This window comes from Somniosus microcephalus, chromosome 12 (assembly GCF_052327205.1).
Source record: "Somniosus microcephalus isolate GS21.2 chromosome 12, FLI_Smic_1.0, whole genome shotgun sequence".
NCBI lineage: Eukaryota > Metazoa > Chordata > Chondrichthyes > Squaliformes > Somniosidae > Somniosus > Somniosus microcephalus.
This window is the reverse complement of record NC_140998.1, coordinates 220489230-220514076: the sequence shown is the minus strand read 5'-3', so window position 1 is coordinate 220514076 and position 24847 is coordinate 220489230. Positions and strand designations below refer to the sequence as shown.

At 52.3% G+C, this 24847-nt stretch overlaps 2 protein-coding genes across 2 annotated transcripts in view; one reads left to right on the top strand and one right to left on the bottom strand.

Moving 5' to 3' along the window:
• The window catches only part of LOC147110150 (CD276 antigen-like), a 129747-nt gene that overhangs the window by 89064 nt on the left and 15836 nt on the right, over window positions 1-24847 (bottom strand). The gene's annotated exons all lie outside the window — the stretch shown is intronic.
• On the top strand, window positions 39-24425 carry LOC147110151 (RNA-binding protein 42-like; the record flags this gene model as incomplete). Its single annotated transcript, XM_086002475.1, has 6 exons — window positions 39-196; window positions 9138-9267; window positions 10243-10330; window positions 15060-15128; window positions 18597-18742; window positions 24123-24425. Coding segments are annotated over exons 1-6 (813 nt in total), but the record flags the coding sequence as incomplete, so codon positions are not given.

Genomic DNA, 24847 nt, shown 5'->3' with positions numbered 1-24847 from the left:
GTGGCAGGTGGCGCTGTCGCTCTATAACCTCCAGGGCGGCAGGGGGCGCTGTCAAGTCCTCCCAGTGTGGCCTCTTGCTGGCGATCGCAGCCTCCGCGGCGGCTGGGAGGGCGGCCAAGATGGCGGCGACGGCGGTGGCGGCGGCGGCGAAGACGGGCGAGGAGAAGCTGAAGGAAATGGAGGCGGAGATGGCGCTGTGAGTGAGCGGGAGAGAAGGGGGAGGAAGCGGGAGAGAGTGAGAGAGAAAGCGACGCCCGACGGAAAAAAACCCGAGAGAAAATGGCCGTCCGGCCGCCCGCCATCATCCGCCGCTTTCCTTGCAGTACCGCCGGCCAGCTCTGCGCTCCCGCCGGCGCTGTCGGCGGAGGCTGGGAAAGGGCGGCTCAGCTGCGCCGCCGGCAGCGGCCGCCTACAACTGCAGCCACTCGCACTCGACGCAGCCGCGCCACCCGCCCGCTGCTGATCCCCACACTACACCCAGCCTGGCAGTACCGCCGGCCACCTCCGCGCTCCCGCCGGCGCTGTCGGCGGAGGCTGGGAAAGAACGGCTCAACTGCGCCGCCGGCGGCCACCACCCGCAACTGCAGCCACCAAACCTACCATTCATTCACACACAGGGCATGGTGCACAGCAAGATCCCACTGGGTCAGTGTGTGTGATTTTTTTTAAAGTGGAGCAGGAGACATTACAGAAACTAGGGGGGCATGCTCCCTGGAATTTAGAAGATTATCGGGTGATCTGATGGAAGTTTTCCAAGATATTAATGATCTACACGAGGGAACTAGATGTAACATAGGGTCTAATGAAAGGGAGGAATTGAATGAAATCAGTATTTGCTGGGAAATGGTGTTGGGGAAATTGACGGGATTGAGGGCCGATAAATCCCCAGGGCCTGATAATCTACATCCCAGGGTACTTAAGGAAGTGGCCCTAGAAATAGTAGATGCATTGCTGGTCATCTTCCAACATTCGATGGAATCTGGAACAGTACCCATGGATTGGAGGGTAGCTAATGTTACCCCACTATTCAAAAAAGGTGGTAGAGAGAAAACGGGGAATTACAGACCGGTAAGCCTGACATCGGTAGTGGGGAAAATGCTAGAGTCTATTATAAAAGATGTAATAGCAGAGCACTTGGAAAACAGTGACAGGATCGGACAAAGTCAACATGGATTTACAAAAGGTAAATCGTGCTTGACTAATCTGGAATTTTTTGAGGATGTCACTGGTAAAATAGATAAGGGAGAACCAGTGGATGTGGTGTATTTTGGACTTTCAGAAGGCCTTCGATAAGGTCCCGCATAAGAGATTAGCGTGTAAAGTTAAGGCACATGGGATTGGGGGCAAGGTATTGACTTGGATAGAGAACCGGTTGGCAGACAGAAAGCAAAGAGTTGGAATAAACGGGTCTTTTTCCGAGTGGCAGGCAGTGACTAGTGGGGTACCGCAGGGATCGGTCCTCGGACCCCAGCTATTCACAATATATATTAATGATCTAGACAAGGGAACTAGATGTAACATCTCCAAGTTTGCAGACGACACAAAGCTGGGTGGGCGTGTGTGCTGTGAGGAGGATGCCGAGAAACTCCAGGATGATTTGGACAGGTTGGGTGATTGGGCAGATGCATGGCATATGCAATATAACATGGATAAATGCGAAGTTATACACTTTGGTGGCAAAAACAGGAAGGCAGATTATTATCTGAACGGCAATAGATTGGGAGAAGGGGAAGTGCAACGAGACCTGGGTGTCCTTGTGCAACAGTCGCTGAAGGTAAGCATGCAGGTGCAGCAGGCGGTTAAGAAGGCAAATGGTATGTTGGCCTTCGTAGCGAGAGGATTCGAGTACAGGAACAAGGATGTCTTGCTGCAGTTGTACAGGGCCTTGGTGAGACCACACCTTGAGTATTGTGTGCAGTTTTGGTCGCCTTATCTGAGGAAGGATGTTCTTGCCATGGAGGGAGTGCAGCGAAGATTCACCAGACTGATACCTGGGATGGCAGGAGTGACTCCTTCTTGAATATATTTAATGAATTGGCCTCTACTGCCTTCTGTGGTAGAGAATTCGACAGGTTCACCACTGGGTGAAGAAATTCCTCCTCATCTCAGTCCTAAATGGCTTACCCCTTATCCTTAGACTGTGACCCCTGGTTCTGGACTCCCCGACCATCGGGAACATCCTTCCTGCATCTAGTCTGTCTAGTCCTGTCAGAATTTTATACGTTTCAATGAGATCGCCTCTCATTCTTCTAAACTCCAGCGAGTACAAGCCCAATTGACCCAATCTCTCCTCGTACATCATTCCTGCCATCCCAGGTATCAGTCTGGTGAATCTTCACTGAACTCCTTCCATGGCAAGAACATCCTTCCTCAGATAAGGCGACCAAAACTGCACACAATACTCAAGGTGTGGTCTCACCAAGGCCCTGTACAACAGCAGCAAGACATCCTTGTTCCTGTACTCGAATCCTCTCGCTACGAGATATCAGGACAGGCAACCAAAAGCTTGGTCAAAGAGGGAGGTTTTAAAGAGCGTCTTAAAGGAGGAGAGAGAGGCGGAGAGGTTTAGGGAGGGAATTCCAGAGCTCGGGGTCCAGGCGGCTGAAGGCACAGCCGCCAATGGTGGAGCGATTTATAATCAGGGATGCTCAAGACGGCCGAATTAGAGGACCACAGAGATCTCGTGGGGGTTGTGTGGCTGGAGGAGATTACAGAGATAGGGAGGGTTGTAGGGGCTGGAGGAGGTTACTGAGATAGGGAGGGTTGTAGGGGCTGGAGGAGGTTACAGAGATAGGGAGGGTTGTAGGGGCTGGAGGAGGTTACTGAGATAGGGAGGGTTGTAGGGGCTGGAGGAGGTTACTGAGATAGGGAGGGTTGTAGGGGGCTGGAGAAGGTTACAGAGATAGGGAGGGTTGTAGGGGGCTGGAGGAGGTTACAGAGATAGGGAGGGGTGTAGGAGGCTGGAGGAGATTACAGAGATAGGGAGGGTTGTAGGGGCTGGAGGAGGTTACAGAGATAGGGAGAGTTGTAGGGGCTGGAGGAGGTTACTGAGATAGGGAGGGTTGTAGGGGCTGGAGGAGGTTACAGAGATAGGGAGGGTTGTAGGGGCTGGAGGAGGTTACAGAGATAGGGAGGGTTGTAGGGGGCTGGAGGAGGTTACAGAGATAGGGAGGGTTGTCGGGGCTGGAGGAGGTTACAGAGATAGGGAGGGTTATACGGGGCTGGAGGAGGTTACAGAGATAGGGAGGGTATCGGGGGCTGGAGGAGGTTACAGAGATAGGGCGGGTTGTAGGGGCTGGAGGAGGTTACAGAGATAGGGAGGGGTGTAGGGCCTGGAGGAGGTTACAGAGATTGGGAGGGTTGTAGGGGGCTGGAGGAGGTTACAGAGATAGGGAGGGTTGTAGGGGCTGGAGGAGGTTACAGAGATAGGGAGGGTTGTAGGGGCTGGAGGAGGTTACAGAGATAGGGAGGGTTGTAGGGGCTGGAGGAGGTTACAGAGATAGGGAGGGTTGTCGGGGCTGGAGGAGGTTACAGAGATAGGGAGGGCTGTAGGGGCTGGAGGAGGTTACAGAGATAGGGAGGGTTGTCGGGGCTGGAGGAGGTTACAGAGATAGGGAGGGTTGTGGGCCTGGAGGAGGTTACAGAGATAGGGAGGGTTGTGGGCCTGGAGGAGGTTACAGAGATAGGGAGGGCTGTAGGGGCTGGAGGAGGTTACAGAGATAGGGAGGGGTGTAGGGGCTGGAGGAGGTTACAGAGATAGGGAGGGTTGTAGGGGCTGGAGGAGGTTACAGAGATAGGGAGGGTATCGGGGGCTGGAGGAGGTTACAGAGATAGGGATGGGTGTAGGGGCTGGAGGAGGTTACTGAGATAGGGAGGGTTGTGGGCCTGGAGGAGGTTACAGAGATAGGGAGGGTTGTCGGAGCTGGAGGAGGTTACAGAGATAGGGAGGGTTGTAGGAGCTGGAGGAGGTTACAGAGATAGGGAGGGTTGTAGGAGCTGGAGGAGGTTACAGAGATAGGGAGGGTTGTAGGGGCTGGAGGAGGTTACAGAGATAGGGAGGGTTGTCGGGGCTGGAGGAGGTTACAGAGATAGGGAGGGTTGTCGGGGCTGGAGGAGGTTACCGAGATAGGGAGGGTTGTAGGGGCTGGAGGAGGTTACAGAGATAGGGAGGGTTGTAGGAGCTGGAGGAGGTTACAGAGATAGGGAGGGTTGTAGGGGCTGGAGGAGGTTACAGAGATAGGGAGGGTTGTCGGGGCTGGAGGAGGTTACAGAGATAGGGAGGGTTGTCGGGGCTGGAGGAGGTTACCGAGATAGGAGTGAAGTGAGGAAACACTTCTACACTCAAAGGGCGGTCGAAGTTTGGAACTCTTCCGCAAACGGCAATCGATGCTTCGGTCAATTGTTAATTTTAATCGGAGATTGACAAAGATTTCTGTTAACCAAAGGTATTAAGGGGTACGGGGCTAAGGAGGGTGGATGGAGTTAGGCCGCAGATCAGCCATTGAATGGCGGAGCAGGCTCGAGAGTGTGGATTAATTAAGGAAAGCCAGCACGGATTTGTTAAATGCAAATCGTGTTTAACCAACTTGATTGAGTTTTTTGATGAGGTAATAGAGAAGGTTGATGAGGGCAGTGCGGTTGATGTGGTGTACATGGATTTCCTCAAGGCTTTTGACAAAGTGCCACATAATAGGCTTGCCAGCAAACTTGAAGCCCATGGAATAAAAGGGACAGTGGCAGCGTGGATACGGAATTGGCTAAGTGACAGGAAACAGAGAGTAGTGGTGAACGGTTGTTTTTCGGACTGGAGGAAGGTATACAGTGGGGTTCCCCAGGGCTCGGTACCAGGACCACTGCTTTTCTTGATATATATTAATGACTTGGACTTTTTCAAAATTTGCAGATGACACAAAACTTGGAAGTATAGTGAACAGTGAGGAGGAAAGTGATAGACTTCAGGAAGACATAGACAGGCTGGTGGAATGGGCGGACACGTGGCAGATGAAATTTAACACAGAAAAGTGCGAAGTGATACATTTTGGTAGGAAGGAGGAGAGGACAGAAAACTAAAGGGTACAATCCTAAAGGGGGGCACGAACAGAGAGACCGGGGGGTATGTGTGCACAAATCATTGAAGGTGGCAGGGCAGGTTGAGAAAACGGTTAAAAAAGCACATGGGGTCTTGACTTCATCAATAGAGGTATAGAGTACAAAAGCAAGGAATTTATGATGAACTTTTATAAAACACTGGTTTGGCCTCAAATGGAGTATTGTGTCCAATTCTGGGCACCGCACTTTAGGAAGGATGTGAAGGCCTTAGAGAGGGTGCGGAGGAGATTTACTAGAATAGTCCCAGGGATGAGGGACTTCAGTGACGTGGAGAGACTGGAGAAGCTGGGGTTGTTCTCCTTAGAGCAGAGAAGGTTAAGGAGGAGATTGACCAGAATGGTCCCAGGGATGAGGGACTTCAGTGATGTGGAGAGACTGGAGAAGTTGGGGTTGTTCTCCTTAGAGCAGAGAAGGTTGAGAGGAGATTGACCAGAATGGTCCCAGGGATGAGGGACTTCAGTGATGTGGAGAGACTGGAGAAGTTGGGGTTGTTCTCCTTAGAGCAGAGAAGGTTAAGGAGGAGATTGACCAGAATGGTCCCAGGGATGAGGGACTTCAGTGATGTGGAGAGACTGGAGAAGCTGGGGTTGTTCTCCTTAGAGCAGAGAAGGTTAAGGGGAGATTGACCAGAATGGTCCCAGGGATGTGGGACTTCAGTGATGTGGAGAGACTGGAGAAGCTGGGGTTGTTCTCCTTAGAGCAGAGAAGGTTAAGGAGGAGATTGACCAGAATGGTTCCAGGGATGAGGGACTTCAGTGATGTGGAGAGACTGGAGAAGCTGGGTTTGTTCTCCTTAGAGCAGAGAAGGTTAAGGGGAGATTGACCAGAATGGTCCCAGGGATGAGGGACTACAGTGATGTGGAGAGACTGGAGAAGCTGGGGTTGTTCTCCTTAGAGCAGAGAGGGTTAAGGGGAGATTGACCAGAATGGTCCCAGGGATGAGGGACTTCAGTGATGTGGAGAGACTGGAGAAGCTGGGGTTGTTCTCCTTAGAGCAGAGAGGGTTAAGGGGAGATTGACCAGAATGGTCCCAGGGATGAGGGACTTCAGTGATCTGGAGAGACTGGAGAAGCTGGGGTTGTTCTCCTTGGAGCAGAGAAGGTAGAGAGGAGATTCGATAGAAGTGTTCAAAATCATGAGGGGTCTGGACAGAGTAGATCGAGAGAAACTGTTCCCATTGGCGGAAGGGTGGAGAACCAGAGGACACAGATTTAAGGTGATGGCAGAAGAACCAAAGACGACATGAGGAAAAATGTTTTTACGCAGCGCGTGGTTAGGATCTGGAATGCGCTGCCTGTGTTGTGGGATTTCTCTGTGTCCCAAAGCAGACGGAGACGAGCGTGTACTGGTTCCAAGCGATCTTTATTCAAGCACGTGCAGGCCCTCTCGGCGTGAACTGAGACTGGGGCCTCATTTTTACATTCGTGCAGTTGGCTTACATACAATCATACATCTTGTTTCCTTCCCATCTTCGGGACCTGGCCAGTTAATTGTCCAAATCACGTACACTTAATCACATCTCCACAAAACACATCTTGTTTATCTCATTTGCCCTGTTTCCACATCTGCCGTTGTTCTGTCCAATTTACATGCGCGTAACCTCATCTTGGCGACCCATTGTTCAATGAATGGCCTCCTTGATTCTTTTACTCCCCCAATCATCGTGTAATACGCTTTCTCCAAGTGTCTTTGTTCTGCCAGACTTCTCCGTTGTTACATCAGCCAGCTAGTCAGTTAAGGCGCTAATCTAACTTTTTACCCCTGCTGCTGGAAGCAGACTCGATCACCGGCTTTCAAAAAGGGAGTTGGATAAGAACCCGAAGGGAAAAAAATCGCAGGGCTACGGGGAAAGGGCAGGGGGGAGTGGGACGAGCTGAAGTGCTCTAGCAGAGACCCGGCACGGGCTCGCCGGGCCGAATGGCCTCCTTCTGTGCTGTAACCATTCTCTGACTGGCCGGGGCGAGGAAAGAAAGACTTTTTTTTGTGTGTTATATTTCTACACCGCCTTTCGCCTCCTCGAGACCTCCCAATATCGCCTTCGCTGGTTTGCGGGATCTTGCCATGTGCAAGTTTGGGCTCTCCCCCCGACATCACGACAGCTGCCGCACTTCCAGAGCGCTTCCCCCGAGGGGGTGAAAAGGCAAATGGGAGTGGAGACTGATACAGCGCAGAAGGAGGCCATTCGGCCCATCGTGCCTATGCCGGCTCTTTGAACGAGCTCTCCAATTAGTCCCACTCCCCCCTCGCTCTTTCCCCACAGCCCTGTGAATTTTTCCCCTTCAAGTATTTCTCCAATTCTCCTTTTGAAAGTTACTATTGAATCTGCTTCCACCGCCCTTTCAGGCAGCGCGTTCCAGATCACAACAACTCGCTGCAGAAAAACAATTCTCCTCATCTCCCCCTCTGGTTCTTTTACCGATTATCTTCAATCTGTGTCCTCTGGTTACCGACCCTCCTGCCACTGGAAACAGTTTCTCCTTATTTATGGTAGCGTCGTGGTAATGTCACTGGGCTAGTAATCCAGAGGCCTGGCCTAATGATCCAGGGGCGGAGGTTCAAATCCCACCACAGGCAGCTGGCGAATTTAAATTCAATTAAATAAATCTGGAATTAAAAAGCTAGTCTTGGTAATGGTGATCATGAAAGCCATCTGCTTCACCAATGTCCTTCAGGGAAGGAAATCTGCCGCCCTTACCCGGTCTGGCCGATATGTGACTCCAGACCCACAGCAATGTGGTTGACCCTTAACTGCCCTCTGCGGTTCAAGAAGGCGGCTCACCACCACCTTCTCGAGGGCACTTAGGAATGGGCAATAATTGCCAGCGACGCCCACATCCCATGAACGAATTTAAAAAAAAACCTTCCTGATTTTGAACGCCTCTAGCAAATTTCCTCTTAACCTTCTCTGCTCTAAGGAGAACAATCCCAGCTTCTCCAGTCTCTCCACATCACTGAAGTCCCTCATCCCTGGGACCATTCTGGTTAATCTCCTCTCAACCTTCTCTGCTCTAAGGAGAACAATCCCAGCTTCTCCAGTCTCTCCACATAACTGAAGTCCCTCATCCCTGGGACCATTCTGGTCAATCTCCCCTTAACCTTCTCTGCTCTAAGGAGAACAACCCCAGCTTCTCCAGTCTCTCCACATCGCTGAAGTCCCTCACCCTGGGACCATTCTGGTTAATCTCCTCTCAACCTTCTCTGCTCTAAGGAGAACAATCCCAGCTTCTCCAGTCTCTCCACATCACTGAAGTCCCTCATCCCTGGGACCATTCTGGTCAATCTCCTCTTAACCTTCTCTGCTCTAAGGAGAACAACCCCGGCTTCTCCAGTCTCTCCACATCGCTGAAGTCCCTCCTCCCTGGGACCATTCTGGTCAATCTCCCCTTAACCTTCTCTGCTCTAAGGAGAACAACCCCAGCTTCTCCAGTCTCTCCACATCACTGAAGTCCCTCATCCCTGGGACCATTCTGGTCAATCTCCTCCTTAACCTTCTCTGCTCTAAGGAGAACAACCCCAGCTTCTCCAGTCTCTCCACATCACTGAAGTCCCTCCTCCCTGGAACCATTCTGGTCAATCTCCCCTTCACCTTCTCTGCTCTAAGGAGAACAACCCCAGCTTCTCCAGTCTCTCCACATCACTGAAGTCCCTCATCCCTGGGACTATTCTGGTCAATCTCCTCCTTAACCTTCTCTGCTCTAAGGAGAACAACCCCAGCTTCTCCAGTCTCTCCGCATCACTGAAGTCCCTCATCCCTGGGACCATTCTGGTCAATCTCCCCTTAACCACCTTTGCTCTAAGGAGAACAACCCCAGCTTCTCCAGTCTCTCCACGTAACTGAAGTCCCTCATCCCTGGGACCAATCTCCTCCGCGCCCTCTCCAAGGTCTTGACCTCCTTCCTGAAGCCGGGTGTGGTGCCCAGAATTGGCCACGCCACACCCCTAGCTGGGGCCCAACCTGCTGAACGTAAGTGTGTCTCTGTCGGATGTTTCAGTGTTTGTTTAACGGCTGTCTCTCCTCACGCCCGCAGATTTGAGCAGGAGGTCCTGGGGGCTCCCGTCGCCCCGACAGCCGGAGGTGCGGCAGGCGAAACTGTGGCGGTGGCACTGATTCCGGTGCCAGTTGCCCGGCCGATCATCGGAACGAACACCTATCGACAGGTGAGGTGCGGGGGGGTGGGGGGCGGTGACGGAGTTAACCGCTGTGTGTGTGAGCGACGGTGTGTCGTCATGGAGTGTGGCAATGCAGCCTCACCTGACACACGCAGGAACAGGAGGAGGCCCATTCAGCCCCTCGAGCCTGTTACACAGGAACAGGAGGAGGCCCATTCAGCCCCTCGAGTCTGTTACACAGGAACAGGAGGAGGCCCATTCAGCCCCTCGAGCCTGTTACACAGGAACAGGAGGAGGCCCATTCAGCCCCTCGAGCCTGTTACACAGGAACAGGAGGAGGCCCATTCAGCCCCTCGAGCCTGTTACACAGGAACAGGAGGAGGCCCATTCAGCCCCTCGAGCCTGTTACACAGGAACAGGAGGAGGCCCATTCAGCCCCTCGAGCCTGTTACACGGGAACAGGAGGAGGCCCATTCAGCCCCCTCGAGGTTGTTACACAGGAACAGGAGGAGGCCCATTCAGCCCCTCGAGCCTGTTACACAGGAACAGGAGGAGGCCCATTCAGCCCCTCGAGCCTGTTACACAGGAACAGGAGGAGGCCCATTCAGCCCCTCGAGCCTGTTACACAGGAACAGGAGGAGGCCCATTCAGCCCCCTCGAGCCTGTTACACAGGAACAGGAGGAGGCCCATTCAGCCCCTCGAGCCTGTTACACAGGAACAGGAGGAGGCCCATTCAGCCCCCTCGAGCCTGTTACACAGGAACAGGAGGAGGCCCATTCAGCCCCTCGAGCCTGTTACACAGGAACAGGAGGAGGCCCATTCAGCCCCTCGAGCCTGTTACACAGGAACAGGAGGAGGCCGTTCAGTAGTTCATTGCGATGTTTGAGAGTGCGGGGGGAGCGTGCTGTAATTGCTGCTTCGCCTTTCTCCGCGCGTCTGCTCTGAGTCTCCGGGACTGCGCGCCATTACGCCGCGCGGGATTCTAACAGCATGTTCTCTCTCTCTCTCCCGCCCGCCCGCAGATCCAGCAGAGCCTGGAAGCCAGAGCCGCGGCTGCAGCCACCGTGATGCCGCCCGTGGTGGGACCGCCCTCGCCGTTTGTCGGACCAGGTTTGTCCTCCAGCTCTTGTCCCATCCCTCCACTCCTCCTCGCCCCACCATCGGCGCATCCCCCGATTTCCATCGCTCCACCATTGGCGGCCGTGCCTTCAGCCGCCTGGGCCCCGAGCTCTGGAATTCCCTCCCTAAACCTCTCCGCCTCTCCCTCCTCCTTTAAGACGCTCCTTAAAACCGACCTCTTAAACCAAGCTTTTGGTCACCTGTATAACATCTTATGTGGTTATGTGTTTGATGGGACAGTGTAGAGGGAGCTTTACTCTGTATCTAACCCGTGCTGTACCTGCCCTGGGAGTGTTTGATGGGACAGTGTAGAGGGAGCTTTACTCTGTATCTAACCCGTGCTGTACCTGCCCTGGGAGTGTTTGATGGGACAGTGTAGAGGGAGCTTTACTCTGTATCTAACCCGTGCTGTACCTGCCCTGGGAGTGTTTGATGGGACAGTGTAGAGGGAGCTTTACTCTGTATCTAACCCATGCTGTACCTGCCCTGGGAGTGTTTGATGGGACAGTGTAGAGGGAGCTTTACTCTGTATCTAACCCGTGCTGTACCTGCCCTGGGAGTGTTTGATGGGACAGTGTAGAGGGAGCTTTACTCTGTATCTAACCCGTGCTGTACCTGCCCTGGGAGTGTTTGATGGGACAGTGCAGAGGGAGCTTTACTCTGTATCTAACCCGTGCTGTACCTGCCCTGGGAGTGTTTGATGGGACAGTGTAGAGGGAGCTTTACTCTGTATCTAACCCTGTGCTGTACCTGCCCTGGGAGTGTTTGATGGGACAGTGTAGAGGGAGCTTTACTCTGTATCTAACCCGTGCTGTACCTGCCCTGGGAGTGTTTGATGGGACAGTGTAGAGGGAGCTTTACTCTGTATCTAACCCGTGCTGTACCTGCCCTGGGAGTGTTTGATGGGACAGTGTAGAGGGAGCTTTACTCTGTATCTAACCCATGCTGTACCTGCCCTGGGAGTGTTTGATGGGACAGTGTAGAGGGAGCTTTACTCTGTATCTAACCCGTGCTGTACCTGCCCTGGGAGTGTTTGATGGGACAGTGTAGAGGGAGCTTTACTCTGTATCTAACCCGTGCTGTACCTGCCCTGGGAGTGTTTGATGGGACAGTGCAGAGGGAGCTTTACTCTGTATCTAACCCGTGCTGTACCTGCCCTGGGAGTGTTTGATGGGACAGTGTAGAGGGAGCTTTACTCTGTATCTAACCCTGTGCTGTACCTGCCCTGGGAGTGTTTGATGGGACAGTGTAGAGGGAGCTTTACTCTGTATCTAACCCGTGCTGTACCTGCCCTGGGAGTGTTTGATGGGACAGTGTAGAGGGAGCTTTACTCTGTATCTAACCCGTGCTGTACCTGCCCTGGGAGTGTTTGATGGGACAGTGCAGAGGGAGCTTTACTCTGTATCTAACCCGTGCTGTACCTGCCCTGGGAGTGTTTGATGGGACAGTGTAGAGGGAGCTTTACTCTGTATCTAACCCGTGCTGTACCTGCCCTGGGAGTGTTTGATGGGACAGTGCAGAGGGAGCTTTACTCTGTATCTAACCCGTGCTGTACCTGCCCTGGGAGTGTTTGATGGGACAGTGTAGAGGGAGCTTTACTCTGTATCTAACCCGTGCTGTACCTGCCCTGGGAGTGTTTGATGGGACAGTGTAGAGGGAGCTTTACTCTGTATCTAACCCGTGCTGTACCTGCCCTGGGAGTGTTTGATGGGACAGTGTAGAGGGAGCTTTACTCTGTATCTAACCCGTGCTGTACCTGCCCTGGGAGTGTTTGATGGGACAGTGTAGAGGGAGCTTTACTCTGTATCTAACCCGTGCTGTACCTGCCCTGGGAGTGTTTGATGGGACAGTGTAGAGGGAGCTTTACTCTGTATCTAACCCGTGCTGTACCTGCCCTGGGAGTGTTTAACATAAGAACATAAGAAATAGGAGCAGGAGTGTTGTGAGAGTTATCTGGGTACCGGCTGGGAGGAAGCAAGGTCTGAGACCACAGGCCGGGAGTTTCCTGCCTGGAGGTAAAATTAGATCGGAGCATTTCACAATCACTCGGTGAACAGATTCACTTTAACATAAACAATGATTGAGAAAAGGGTCACCACCGCACTGCACACTGAAACAGGAGCAGTTCCCAGCAAACATCTCTCTCTAGCACTCCCTCAGTACTGCCCCTCCGACAGTGCGGCGCTCCCTCAGTACCGCCCCTCCGACAGTGCGGCACTCCCTCAGTACTGCCCCTCCGACAGTGCGGCGCTCCCCCAGTACTGCCCTTCCAGCAGTGCGGCGCTCCCTCAGTACTGCCCCTCCGACAGTGCGGCGCTCCCTCAGTACTGCCCCTCCGACAGTGCGGCGCTCCCTCAGTACTGACCCTCTGACAGTGCGGCGCTCCCTCAGTACCGCCCCTCCGACAGTGCGGCGCTCCCTCAGTACTGCCCCTCCGACAGTGCGGCGCTCCCTCAGTACTGCCCCTCCGACAGTGCCGCGCTCCCTCAGTACTGCCCCTCCGACAGTGCGGCGCTCCCTCAGTACTGCCCCTCCGACAGTGCCGCGCTCCCTCAGCACTGCCCCTCCGACAGTGTGGCGCTCCCTCAGTACTGCCCCTCCGACAGTGCGGCGCTCCCTCAGTACTGCCCCTCCGACAGTGCCGTGCTCCCTCAGTACTGCCACTCCGACAGTGAGGCGCTCCCTCAGTACTGCCCCTCCGACAGTGCGGCGCTCCCTCAGTAATGCCCCTCCGACAGTGCCGCGCTCCCTCAGTACTGCCCCTCCGACAGTGTGGCGCTCCCTCAGTACTGCCCCTCCGACAGTGTGCCGCTCCCTCAGTACTGCCCCTCAGACAGTGCCGCGCTCCCTCAGTACTGCCCCTCCGACAGTGAGGCGCTCCCTCAGTACTGCCCCTCCGACAGTGCGGCGCTCCCTCAGTAATGCCCCTCCGACAGTGCGGCGCTCCCTCAGTACTGCCCCTCCGACAGTGCCGCGCTCCCTCAGTACTGCCCCACCGACAGTGCGGCGCTCCCTCAGTACTGCCCCTCCGACAGTGCGGCGCTCCCTCAGTACTGCCCCTCCGACAGTGCGGCGCTCCCTCAGTACTGCCCCTCCGACAGTGCGGCGCTCCCTCAGTAATGCCCCTCCGACAGTGCGGCGCTCCCTCAGTAATGCCCCTCCGACAGTGCGGCGCTCCCTCAGTACTGCCCCTCCGACAGTGCGGCGCTCCCTCAGTACTGCCCCTCCGACAGTGCGCCGCTCCCTCAGTACTGCCCCCTCCGACAGTGCCGCTCTCCCTCAGTACTGCCCCTCCGACAGTGCGCCGCTCCCCCAGTACTGGCGCTGGGGAGTGTCGGCCTGGATTATGGGGCTCAAGTCTCTGGAGTGGGACTCGGACCCATGACTGTCTGATTCTGAGGGGAGAGTGCGACCCACTGAGCCACGACTGACACTGTTGTTGCTGAGAGGAAGCGTGTTCGTTATATCTCCTATCGCCACAGTCACAGGGCGCAAATCCTTTCAGTAACTAGTGGTGTTCCGCAGTGGTCAGTGCTGGGTCCCCAGCTCTTTACAATCTATATTAACGATTTGGAGGAGGGGACCGAGTGTAACATATCAAAGTTTGCAGATGATACTAAGATGGGAGGGAAAGTAGTGAGTGAGGAGGACATAGACAGGCTAAGTAAGTGGGCAGAGATTTGGCAGATGGAATACAATACTGGAAAGTGTGAGGTTATGCACTTTGGCAGAAAAAATCATAGAGCAAGTTATTATCTTAATGGCAAGAAACTGGAATGTACTGAAGTACAAAGGGATCTGGGGGTCCTGGTGCACGAAACTCAAAAGGTTAGTATGCAGGTGCAGCAAGTGATTAAGAAGGCCAATGGAATGTTGGCTTTCATTGCTAGGGGGATAGAATATAAATAGGGAGGTATTGCTTCAGTTGTACAAGGTATTGGTGAGACCGCACCTGGAATACTGCATACAGTTTTGGTGTCCATACTTAAGAAAAGACATACTTGCTCTGGAGTCAGTACAAAGAAGGTTCACTCGGTTAATCCCGGGGATGAGGGGATGGACATATGAGGAGAGGTTGAGTAGATTGGGACTCTACTCATTGGAGTTCAGAAGAATGAGAGGCGATCTTATTGAAACATATAAGATTGTGAAGGGGTTGGATCGGGTGGATGCGGGGAGGATGTTCCCGATGATGGGTAAAACTGGAACTAGGGGGCATAGTCTTAGAATAAGGGGCTGCTCTTTCAAAACTGAGATGAGGAGGAACTACTTCACTCAGAGGGTGGTAGGTCCATGGAATATTCTGCCCCAAAAAGCTGTAGAAGCTACATCATTACATAAATTTAAAACAGAAATAGACAGTTTCCTAGAAGTAAAGGGAATTAAGGGTTACGGGGAGCGGGCAGGAATTTGGACATGAGTCTAGGTTCGGATCGGTCATGGCCCTGTGGGTAGCGGAGCGGGCCCAGGGGCCGTGTAGCCTGATCCTGCTCCTATTTCGTGTGTCTAATTCTGTTAGATTCAGGAGATGGTTCTGTGATAGTAGATTGGCGGTTAGGATCAGATCAGCCATGATCTTATTGAATGGCGGAGCAGGCTCGAGGGGCCAATTGGCCTACTCCTGCTCCTATTTCTTATGTTCTTATGTAGTTTCTGAACTTTTTACCCGTTGTGTCCTGCTTGCTTTTTAACTGAGTTTCTTTCCCTCTCTCCACCACAGCCATGCCTCCCCCGAGACAGGCTCCTATTGTGCGACCGGTGTTTGTTCCTCATGTATTACAGAGACCAGGTAGGTGAAGCATTGCGAGCGTGAAATCCCAGTGTTAAATCGAGACAGACCTGTACCCACCAGTACTGTACCCCACTGTTATACAGCGACACACCTGTACCCACCAGTACTGTACCCCACTGTTATACAGTGACAGACCTGTACCCACCAGTACTGTACCCCACTGTTATACAGCGACACACCTGTACCCACCAGTACTGTACCCCAGTGTTAAACCGAGACTGACCTGTACCCACCAGTACTGTACCCCAGTGTTACACAGCGACACACCTGTACCCACCAGTACTGTACCCCAGTGTTACACAGCGACAGACCTGTACCCACCAGTACTGTACCCCAGTGTTATACAGCGACACACCTGTACCCACCAGTACTGTACCCCAGTGTTACACAGCGACAGACCTGTACCCACCAGTACTGTACCCCAGTGTTAAACCGAGACAGACCTGTACCCCACTGTTATACAGTGACAGACCTGTACCCACCAGTACTGTACCCCACTGTTATACAGCGACACACCTGTACCCACCAGTACTGTACCCCAGTGTTAAACCGAGACTGACCTGTGCCCACCAGTACTGTACCCCAGTGTTATACAGTGACAGACCTGTACCCACCAGTACTGTACCCCAGTGTTAAACCGAGACTGACCTGTACCCACCAGTACTGTACCCCAGTGTTATACAGTGACAGACCTGTACCCACCAGTACTGTACCCCAGTGTTAAACCGAGACTGACCTGTGCCCACCAGTACTGTACCCCACTGTTATACAGTGACAGACCTGTACCCACCAGTACTGTACCCCAGTGTTAAACCGAGACTGACCTGTGCCCACCAGTACTGTACCCCAGTGTTATACAGTGACACACCTGTACCCACCAGTACTGTACCCCACTGTTATACAGCGACACACCTGTACCCACCAGTACTGTACCCCAGTGTTACACAGCGACAGACCTGTACCCACCAGTACTGTACCCCAGTGTTAAACCGAGACTGACCTGTACTCACCAGTACTGTACCCCAGTGTTATACAGTGACAGACCTGTACCCACCAGTACTGTACCCCAGTGTTATACAGTGACAGACCTGTACTCACCAGTACTGTACCCCAGTGTTATACAGTGACAGACCTGTACTCACCAGTACTGTATCCCAGTGTTATACAGTGACAGACCTGTACTCACCAGTACTGTACCCCAGTGTTATCCAGTGACAGACCTGTACCCACCAGTACTGTACCCCAGTGTTATACAGTGACAGACCTGTACTCACCAGTACTGTACCCCAGTGTTATACAGTGACAGACTTGTACCCACCAGTACTGTACCCCAGTGTTATCCAGTGACAGACCTGTACCCACCAGTGCTGTACCCCAGTGTTATACAGTGACAGACCTGTACTCACCAGTACTGTATCCCAGTGTTATACAGTGACAGACCTGTACTCACCAAAACTGTACCCCAGTGTTATACAGTGACAGACCTGTACCCACCAGTACTGTACCTCACTGTTATACAGTGACAGACCTGCGCCCACCAGTACTGTACCCCAGTGTTATACAGTGACAACCCGTACCCACCAGTACTGTACCCCAGTGTTATACAGTGACAGACCTGTACCCACCAGTACTGTACCCCAGTGTTATATAGGGACAGACCTGTACCCACCAGTACTGTACCCCAGTGTTATACAGGGACAGACCTGTACCCACCAGTACTGTACCCCAGTGTTATACAGTGACAGACCTGTACCCACCAGTACTGTACCCCAGTGTTATATAGGGACAGACCTGTACCCACCAGTACTGTACCCCAGTGTTATACAGGGACAGACCTGTACCCACCAGTACTGCACCCCAGTGTTATACAGGGACAGACCTGTACCCACCAGTACTGTACCCCAGTGTTATACAGGGACAGACCTGTACCCACCAGTACTGTACCCCAGTGTTATACAGCGACAGACCTGTACCCACTAGTACTGTACCCCAGTGTTATACACAGACAGACCTGTACCCACTAGTACTGTACCCCAGTGTTATACAGTGGCAGACCTGTACCCACCAGTACTGTACCCCAGTGTTATACAGTGACAGTACTGTACCCACCAGTACTGTACCCCAGTGTTAGTGACAGACCTGTACCCACCAGTACTGTACCCCAGTGTTATACAGTGACAGACCTGTACCCACCAGTACTGTACCCCAGTGTTATACAGGGACAGACCCGTACCCACCAGTACTGTACCCCAGTGTTATACAGTGACAGACCTGTACCCACCAGTGCTGTACCCAGTGTTATACAGTAACAGACCTGTACCCACAAGTACTGTACCCCAGTGTTATACCGTTACAGACCTGTACGAGTCAATTAGATTCCAGCCTGTATCTCACTCCCGGGTATCTGTTATTCTATATATAACCCCCCAAACCCCTCGATTAGATTCCAGCCTGTAGCTCACTGCCGGGTATCTGTTATTTTATATATAAACCCCCCCCGAACCCCTCGATTAGATTCCAGCCTGCAACTCACTCCCGGGTATCTGCTATTCTATATATAAACCCCCCGAACCCCTCGATTAGATTCCAGCCTGTAACTCACTCCCGGGTATCTGTTATTCTATATATAAACCCCTCGAACCCCACGATTAGATTCCAGCCAGTAACTCACTCCCGGGTATCTGTTATTCTATATATAAACCCCCCAAACCTCTCGATTAGATTCCAGCCTGTAACTCACTCCTGGGTATCTGTTATTCTATATATAAACCCCCGAACCCCTCGATTAGATTCCAGCCTGTAACTCACGCCCGGGTATCTGTTATTCTATATATAAACCCCCCGAACCCCTCGATTAGATTCCAGCCTGTAACTCACTCCCGGGTATCTGTTATTCTATATATAAACCCCCGAACCCCTCGATTAGATTCCAGCCTGTAACTCACGCCCGGGTATCTGTTATTCTATATATAAACCCCCCGAACCCCTCGATTAGATTCCAGCCTGTAACTCACTCCCGGGTATGTTATTCTATATATAAACCCCCCGAACCCCTCGATTAGATTCCAGCCTGTAACTCACTCCTGGGTATCTGTTATTCTATATATAAACCCCACGAACCCCTCGATTAGATTCCAGCCTGTAACACACTCCCGGGTATCTGTTATTCTATATATAAACCCCCCGAACCCCTCGATTAGATTCCAGCCTGTAACTCACTCCCGGGTATCTGTTATTCTATATATAAACCCCCCCGAACCCCTCGATTAGATTCCAGCCTGTAACTCACTCCCGGGTATGTTATTCTATATATAAACCCCCCCGAACCCCTCGATTAGATTCCAGCCTGTAACTCACTCCCGGGTATCTGTTATTCTGTATATTGTTCCATGAAATTAATGGGCAGAAGCCTTTGCGGAGGTACCTCGGCTGGGATTAACGCCTCCTCTTGTGTCCTCTCTCCAGCAGGTCCCCGGATCCCCCCGATGCGACCCCCTCCGCCCCCTCCCCTGATGGGACCTCCGATGCGCGCCCCTCCTCCTCTCATGATGGGACACCCGATGGCACCTCCGCCTCCAATGGGGTCGATGCATCCCGTCCGCTACTCCAACGTGAGTGTGTGATCCTCCCTGCGCGCTCCTCGATTCACGGGACTCCAGACCACCGAGCTCGCGCCAGAAACTATCGCTCTCGCATCCAATTGTGGGACTGGTTGTTAAGGCCGTTAAAAGAGCAAGTGAACCAGGCACTGGGGTTCATTTCTAGTGGGATAGAATTGAGAAGCAGAGAAGTTGTTTTCAAATTGTATCGAACTTTGGTTAGACCACACTTGGAGCACCGTGCACAGTTCTGGTCTCCGTATACCTTGGTTAGATCACACTTGGAGCACTGTGCACAGTTCTGGTCTCCATATACCTTGGTTAGACCACACTTGGAGCACTGTGCACAGTTCTGGTCTCCATATATCTTGGTTAGACCACACTTGGAGCACTGTGCACAGTTCTGGTCTCCATATACCTTGGTTAGACCACACTTGGAGCACTGTGCACAGTTCTGGTCTCCATATACCTTGGTTAGACCACACTTGGAGCACTGTGCACAGTTCTGGTCTCCATATACCTTGGTTAGACCACACTTGGAGCACTGGGCACAGTTCTGGTCTCCATATACCTTGGTTAGACCACACTTGGAGCACTGTGCACAGTTCTGGCCTCCATATACATTGGTTAGACCACACTTGGAGCACTGTGCACAGTTCTGGCCTCCATATACCTTGGTTAGACCACACTTGGAGCACTGTGCACAGTTCTGGTCTCCATATACCTTGGTTAGACCACACTTGGAGCACTGTGCACAGTTCTGGTCTCCATATACCTTGGTTAGACCACACTTGGAGCACCGTGCACAGTTCTGGTCTCCATATACCTTGGTTAGACCACACTTGGAGCACTGTGCACAGTTCTGGTCTCCATATACCTTGGTTAGACCACACTTGGAGCACTGTGCACAGTTCTGGTCTCCATATACCTTGGTTAGACCACACTTGGAGCACCGTGCACAGTTCCGGTCTCCATATACCTTGGTTAGATCACACTTGGAGCACTGTGCACGGTTCTGGTCTCCATATACCTTGGTTAGACCACACTTGGAGCACTGTGCACAGTTCTGGCCTCCATATACCTTGGTTAGACCACACTTGGAGCACTGTGCACAGTTCTGGTCTCCATATACCTTGGTTAGACCACACTTGGAGCACCGTGCACAGTTCCGGTCTCCATATACCTTGGTTAGACCACACTTGGAGCACTGTGCACAGTTCTGGTCTCCATATACCTTGGTTAGACCACACTTGGAGCACTGTGCACAGTTCTGGTCTCCGTATACCTTGGTTAGACCACACTTGGAGCACCGTGTACAGTTCTGGTGCCCATATTATAAAAAGGATTTAGGTGAAGGTACAAAAAAGATTCACAAACGTGATACTAGAACTGAGAGGTTATAACTATCAGAAAAGATTGAACAGGCTGGGGCTCTTTCCTCCTGATTTAAAACGCCTCTATTAAATCTCCCCTTAACCTTCTCTGCTCTAAGGAGAACAACCCCAGCTTCTCCAGTCTCTCCACACCACTGAAGTCCCTCATCCCTGGAACCATTCTGGTCAATCTCAAGGTCATGAGGGGTTTTGGCAGGAGGGTCGGTAACCAGAGGACACAGATTGAAGATAATCGGTAAAAGAACCAGAGGGGGAGATGAGGAGAATTGTTTTTACGCAGCGAGTTGTTGTGATCTGGAACGCGCTGCCTGAAAGGGCGGTGGAAGCAGATTCAATAGTAACTTTCAAAAGGGGAATTGGAGAAATACTTGAAGGGGAAAAATTCACAGGGCTGTGGGGAAAGAGCAGGGGGGAGTGGGACTAATTGGAGAGCTCGTTCAAAGAGCCGGCACAGGCACGATGGGCCGAATGGCCTCCTTCTGCGCTTAAAACACAGAAGATAGGAGCAGGAGTCGGCCATTCGGCCCCTCGAGCCTGCTCCATCATTCAATGCGATCATGGCTGATCATCCAAATTCAGTACTCGGTCCCTGCTTTCTCCCCATATCCCTTGATCCCTTTAGCCTTAAGAAATATATCCAACTCCTTCTTGAATATATTTAATGAATTGGCCTCCACTGCCTTCTGTGGTAGAGAATTCCACAGGTTCACCACTCTCTGGGTGAAGAAATTCCTCCTCATCTCTGTCCTAAATGGCTTACCCCTTATCCTCAGACTGTGACCCCTGGTTCTGGACTCCCCGACCATCGGGAACATCCTTCCAGCATCTAGTCTGTCCAGTCCTGTCAGAATTTTATAAATTTCAATGAGATCCCATCTCATTCTTCCAAACTCCAGCGAGTACAAGCCTAATCGACCCAATCTCTCCCCATATGTCATTCCTGCCATCCCAGGTATCAGCCTGGTGAATCTGCGTGATTCTAAGGGGTCTGGTCATTTTAAGTTGGTCCTACAGCAGTCTACTGGGACATGTGAAATCACAAGGAAATTCAGAAACCAGCCATGCTGTGACAGAATGATTCACGTGTAAATGTTCCAACTGCAATCTTTGTATACTTTCTATGTCCCATCAGTGTCAGCCAATGAGCTGAAGGCAGGGTGGGACTTACGGCAGGACTCCCAGCAAATGGAGTCTATTTAATCAGAGCACTACGGCAAACAGTTTAGAGAATCTATTTAAACTGCACTGCGGCAAACAGTCTACAGAATCTATTTAAACTGCACTGCAGCAAACAGTCTACAGAATCTATTTAATGAGAGCACTACAGCAAACAGTCTACAGAATCTATTTAAACTGCACTGCAGCAGTCTACAGAATCTATTTAATGAGAGCACTACAGCAAACAGTCTACAGAATCCATTTAAACTGCACTGCAGCAAGCAGTCTACAGAATCTATTTAAACTGCACTGCAGCAGTCTACAGAATCTATTTAAACTGCACTGCAGCAGTCTACAGAATCTATTTAATGAGAGCACTACAGCAAACAGTCTACAGAATCCATTTAAACTGCACTGCAGCAAGCAGTCTACAGAATCTATTTAAACTGCACTGCAGCAGTCTACAGAATCTATTTAAACCACTGCAGCAGTCTACAGAATCTATTTAATGAGAGCACTACAGCAAACAGTCTACAGAATCCATTTAAACTGCACTGCAGCAGTCCACAGAATCTATTTAAACTGCGCTACAGTAAACAGTCTACAGAGTCTATTTAAACTGCACTACAGCAAACAATCTACAGAATCTATTTAAACTGCACTACAGCAAACAGTCTACAGAATCTATTTAAACTGCACTACAGCAAACAGTCTACAGAGTCTTTGGAGCGGGGACTATCCTGCAGTATTTATTCAGAGTCTCTCGGAGCGGGGACTATCCTGCAGTGTTTATTCAGAGTCTCTCGGAGCAGGGACTATCCTGCAGTGTTTATTCAGAGTCTCTCGGAGCGGGGACTATCCTGCAGTGTTTATTCAGAGTCTCTCGGAGCGGGGGACTATCCTGCAGTGTTTATTCAGAGTCTCTCGGAGCGGGGACTATCCTGCAGTGTTTATTCAGAGTCTCTCGGAGCGGGGGACTATCCTGCAGTGTTTATTCAGAGTCTCTCGGAGCGGGGACTATCCTGCAGTATTTATTCAGAGTCTCTCGGAGCGGGGACTGTCCTGCAGTGTTTATTCAGAGTCTCTCGGAGGCGGGGACTATCCTGCAGTGTTTATTCAGAGTCTCTCGGAGCAGGGACTGTCCTGCAGTGTTTATTCAGAGTCTCTCGGAGCAGGGACTGTCCTGCAGTGTTTATTCAGAGTCTCTCGGAGCAGGGACTGTCCTGCAGTGTTTATTCAGGGTCTCTCGGAGCGGGGACTATCCTGCAGTGTTTATTCAGGGTCTCCTCGGAGCGGGGACTATCCTGCAGTGTTTATTCAGAGTCTCTCGGAGCGGGGGACTATCCTGCAGTATTTATTCAGGGTCTCTCGGAGCGGGGACTATCCTGCAGTGTTTATTCAGGGTCTCTCGGAGCGGGGGACTATCCTGCAGTATTTATTCAGGGTCTCTCGGAGCGGGGACTATCCTGCAGTGTTTATTCAGAGTCTCTCGGAGCGGGGACTATCCTGCAGTGTTTATTCAGAGTCTCTCGGAGCGGGGACTATCCTGCAGTGTTTATTCAGGGTCTCTCGGAGCGGGGACTATCCTGCAGTGTTTATTCAGGGTCTCTCGGAGCGGGGGACTATCCTGCAGTGTTTATTCAGAGTCTCTCGGAGCGGGGACTATCCTGCAGTATTTATTCAGGGTCTCTCGGAGCGGGGACTATCCTGCAGTGTTTATTCAGGGTCTCTCGGAGCGGGGACTATCCTGCAGTATTTATTCAGGGTCTCTCGGAGCGGGGACTATCCTGCAGTGTTTATTCAGAGTCTCTCGGAGCGGGGACTATCCTGCAGTGTTTATTCAGAGTCTCTCGGAGCGGGGACTATCCTGCAGTGTTTATTCAGAGTCTCTCGGAGCGGGGACTATCCTGCAGTGTTTATTCAGGGTCTCTCGGAGCGGGGACTATCCTGCAGTATTTATTCAGGGTCTCTCGGAGCGGGGACTATCCTGCAGTGTTTATTCAGAGTCTCTCGGAGCGGGGACTATCCTGCAGTGTTTATTCAGAGTCTCTCGGAGCGGGGACTATCCTGCAGTGTTTATTCAGAGTCTCTCGGAGCGGGGACTATCCTGCAGTGTTTATTCAGAGTCTCTCGGAGCGGGGACTATCCTGCAGTGTTTATTCAGAGTCTCTCGGAGCGGGGACTATCCTGCAGTGTTTATTCAGAGTCTCTCGGAGCGGGGACTATCCTGCAGTATTTATTCAGAGTCTCTCGGAGCGGGGACTATCCTGCAGTATTTATTCAGAGTCTCTCGGAGCAGGGACTATCCTGCAGTGTTTATTCAGGGTCTCTCGGAGCGGGGACTATCCTGCAGTGTTTATTCAGGGTCTCTCGGAGCGGGGACTATCCTGCAGTGTTTATTCAGAGTCTCTCGGAGCGGGGACTATCCTGCAGTGTTTATTCAGAGTCTCTCGGAGCGGGGACTATCCTGCAGTGTTTATTCAGAGTCTCTCGGAGCGGGGACTATCCTGCAGTGTTTATTCAGAGTCTCTCGGAGCGGGGACTATCCTGCAGTGTTTATTCAGGGGTCTCTCGGAGCGGGGGACTATCCTGCAGTGTTTATTCAGGGTCTCTCGGAGCGGGGACTATCCTGCAGTGTTTATTCAGGGTCTCTCGGAGCGGGGGACTATCCTGCAGTGTTTATTCAGAGTCTCTCGGAGCGGGGGACTATCCTGCAGTATTTATTCAGAGTCTCTCGGAGCGGGGGACTATCCTGCAGTGTTTATTCAGAGTCTCTCGGAGCAGGGACTGTCCTGCAGTGTTTACTGACTATGCTAAAAATGGTTCCCCTTCTCCCACAGGTCAGTCACCTTCCTCCCCTGATGCCGGTGCACCCGCCTGTATTGCAGCCGGTGCCCAAGGTGAACCTGACGATTATCCAGGCAGCTCCCACCGTCTACAGGCCTCCCCCGGTCAAACCCAAAGAGGTGAGTGGCGGCAGTTCTTTGGCTAGTGCTTGGATTGGTTTTGCCCCGTCTCTCCGTCTCTCCCCTTTCCCACTCACCCCTGCGCCCTCTCTCCTTCTCTCCCTCTCTCACCTTCTCTCCCTCTCTCCCCCTCTCTCACTCTCTCCCCTTCTCTCCCTCTCTCACCTTCTCTCCCTCTCTCCTCTCTCCCCTTCTCTCCCTCTCTCCCCTTCTCTCCCTCTCTCCCCTTCTCTCCCTCTCTCTCCTTCTCTCCCTCTCTTCCCCCTCTCTCTCTCTCTCTCCCCTTCTCTCTCCCCTCTCTCTCTCTCTCCCTTCTCTCCCTCTCTCCCCTTCTCTCCCTCTCTCTCCTCTCTCCCTCTCTCCCCCTCTCTCTCTCTCTCCCCTTCTCTCTCCCTCTCCTCTCTCTCTCCCTTCTCTCCCTCTCTCTCTCTCCCCCTTCTCTCCTCTCTCCTCTCTCTCTCTCTCTCCCCTTCTCTCCCTCTCTCCCCTTCTCTCCCTCTCTCCCCCTCTCTCCCTCTCTCTCTCTCTCCCCTTCTCTCTCTCTCTCTCTCCCCTCTCTCCTCTCTCCTCTCTCTCCCCTTCTCTCCCTCTCACCCTCT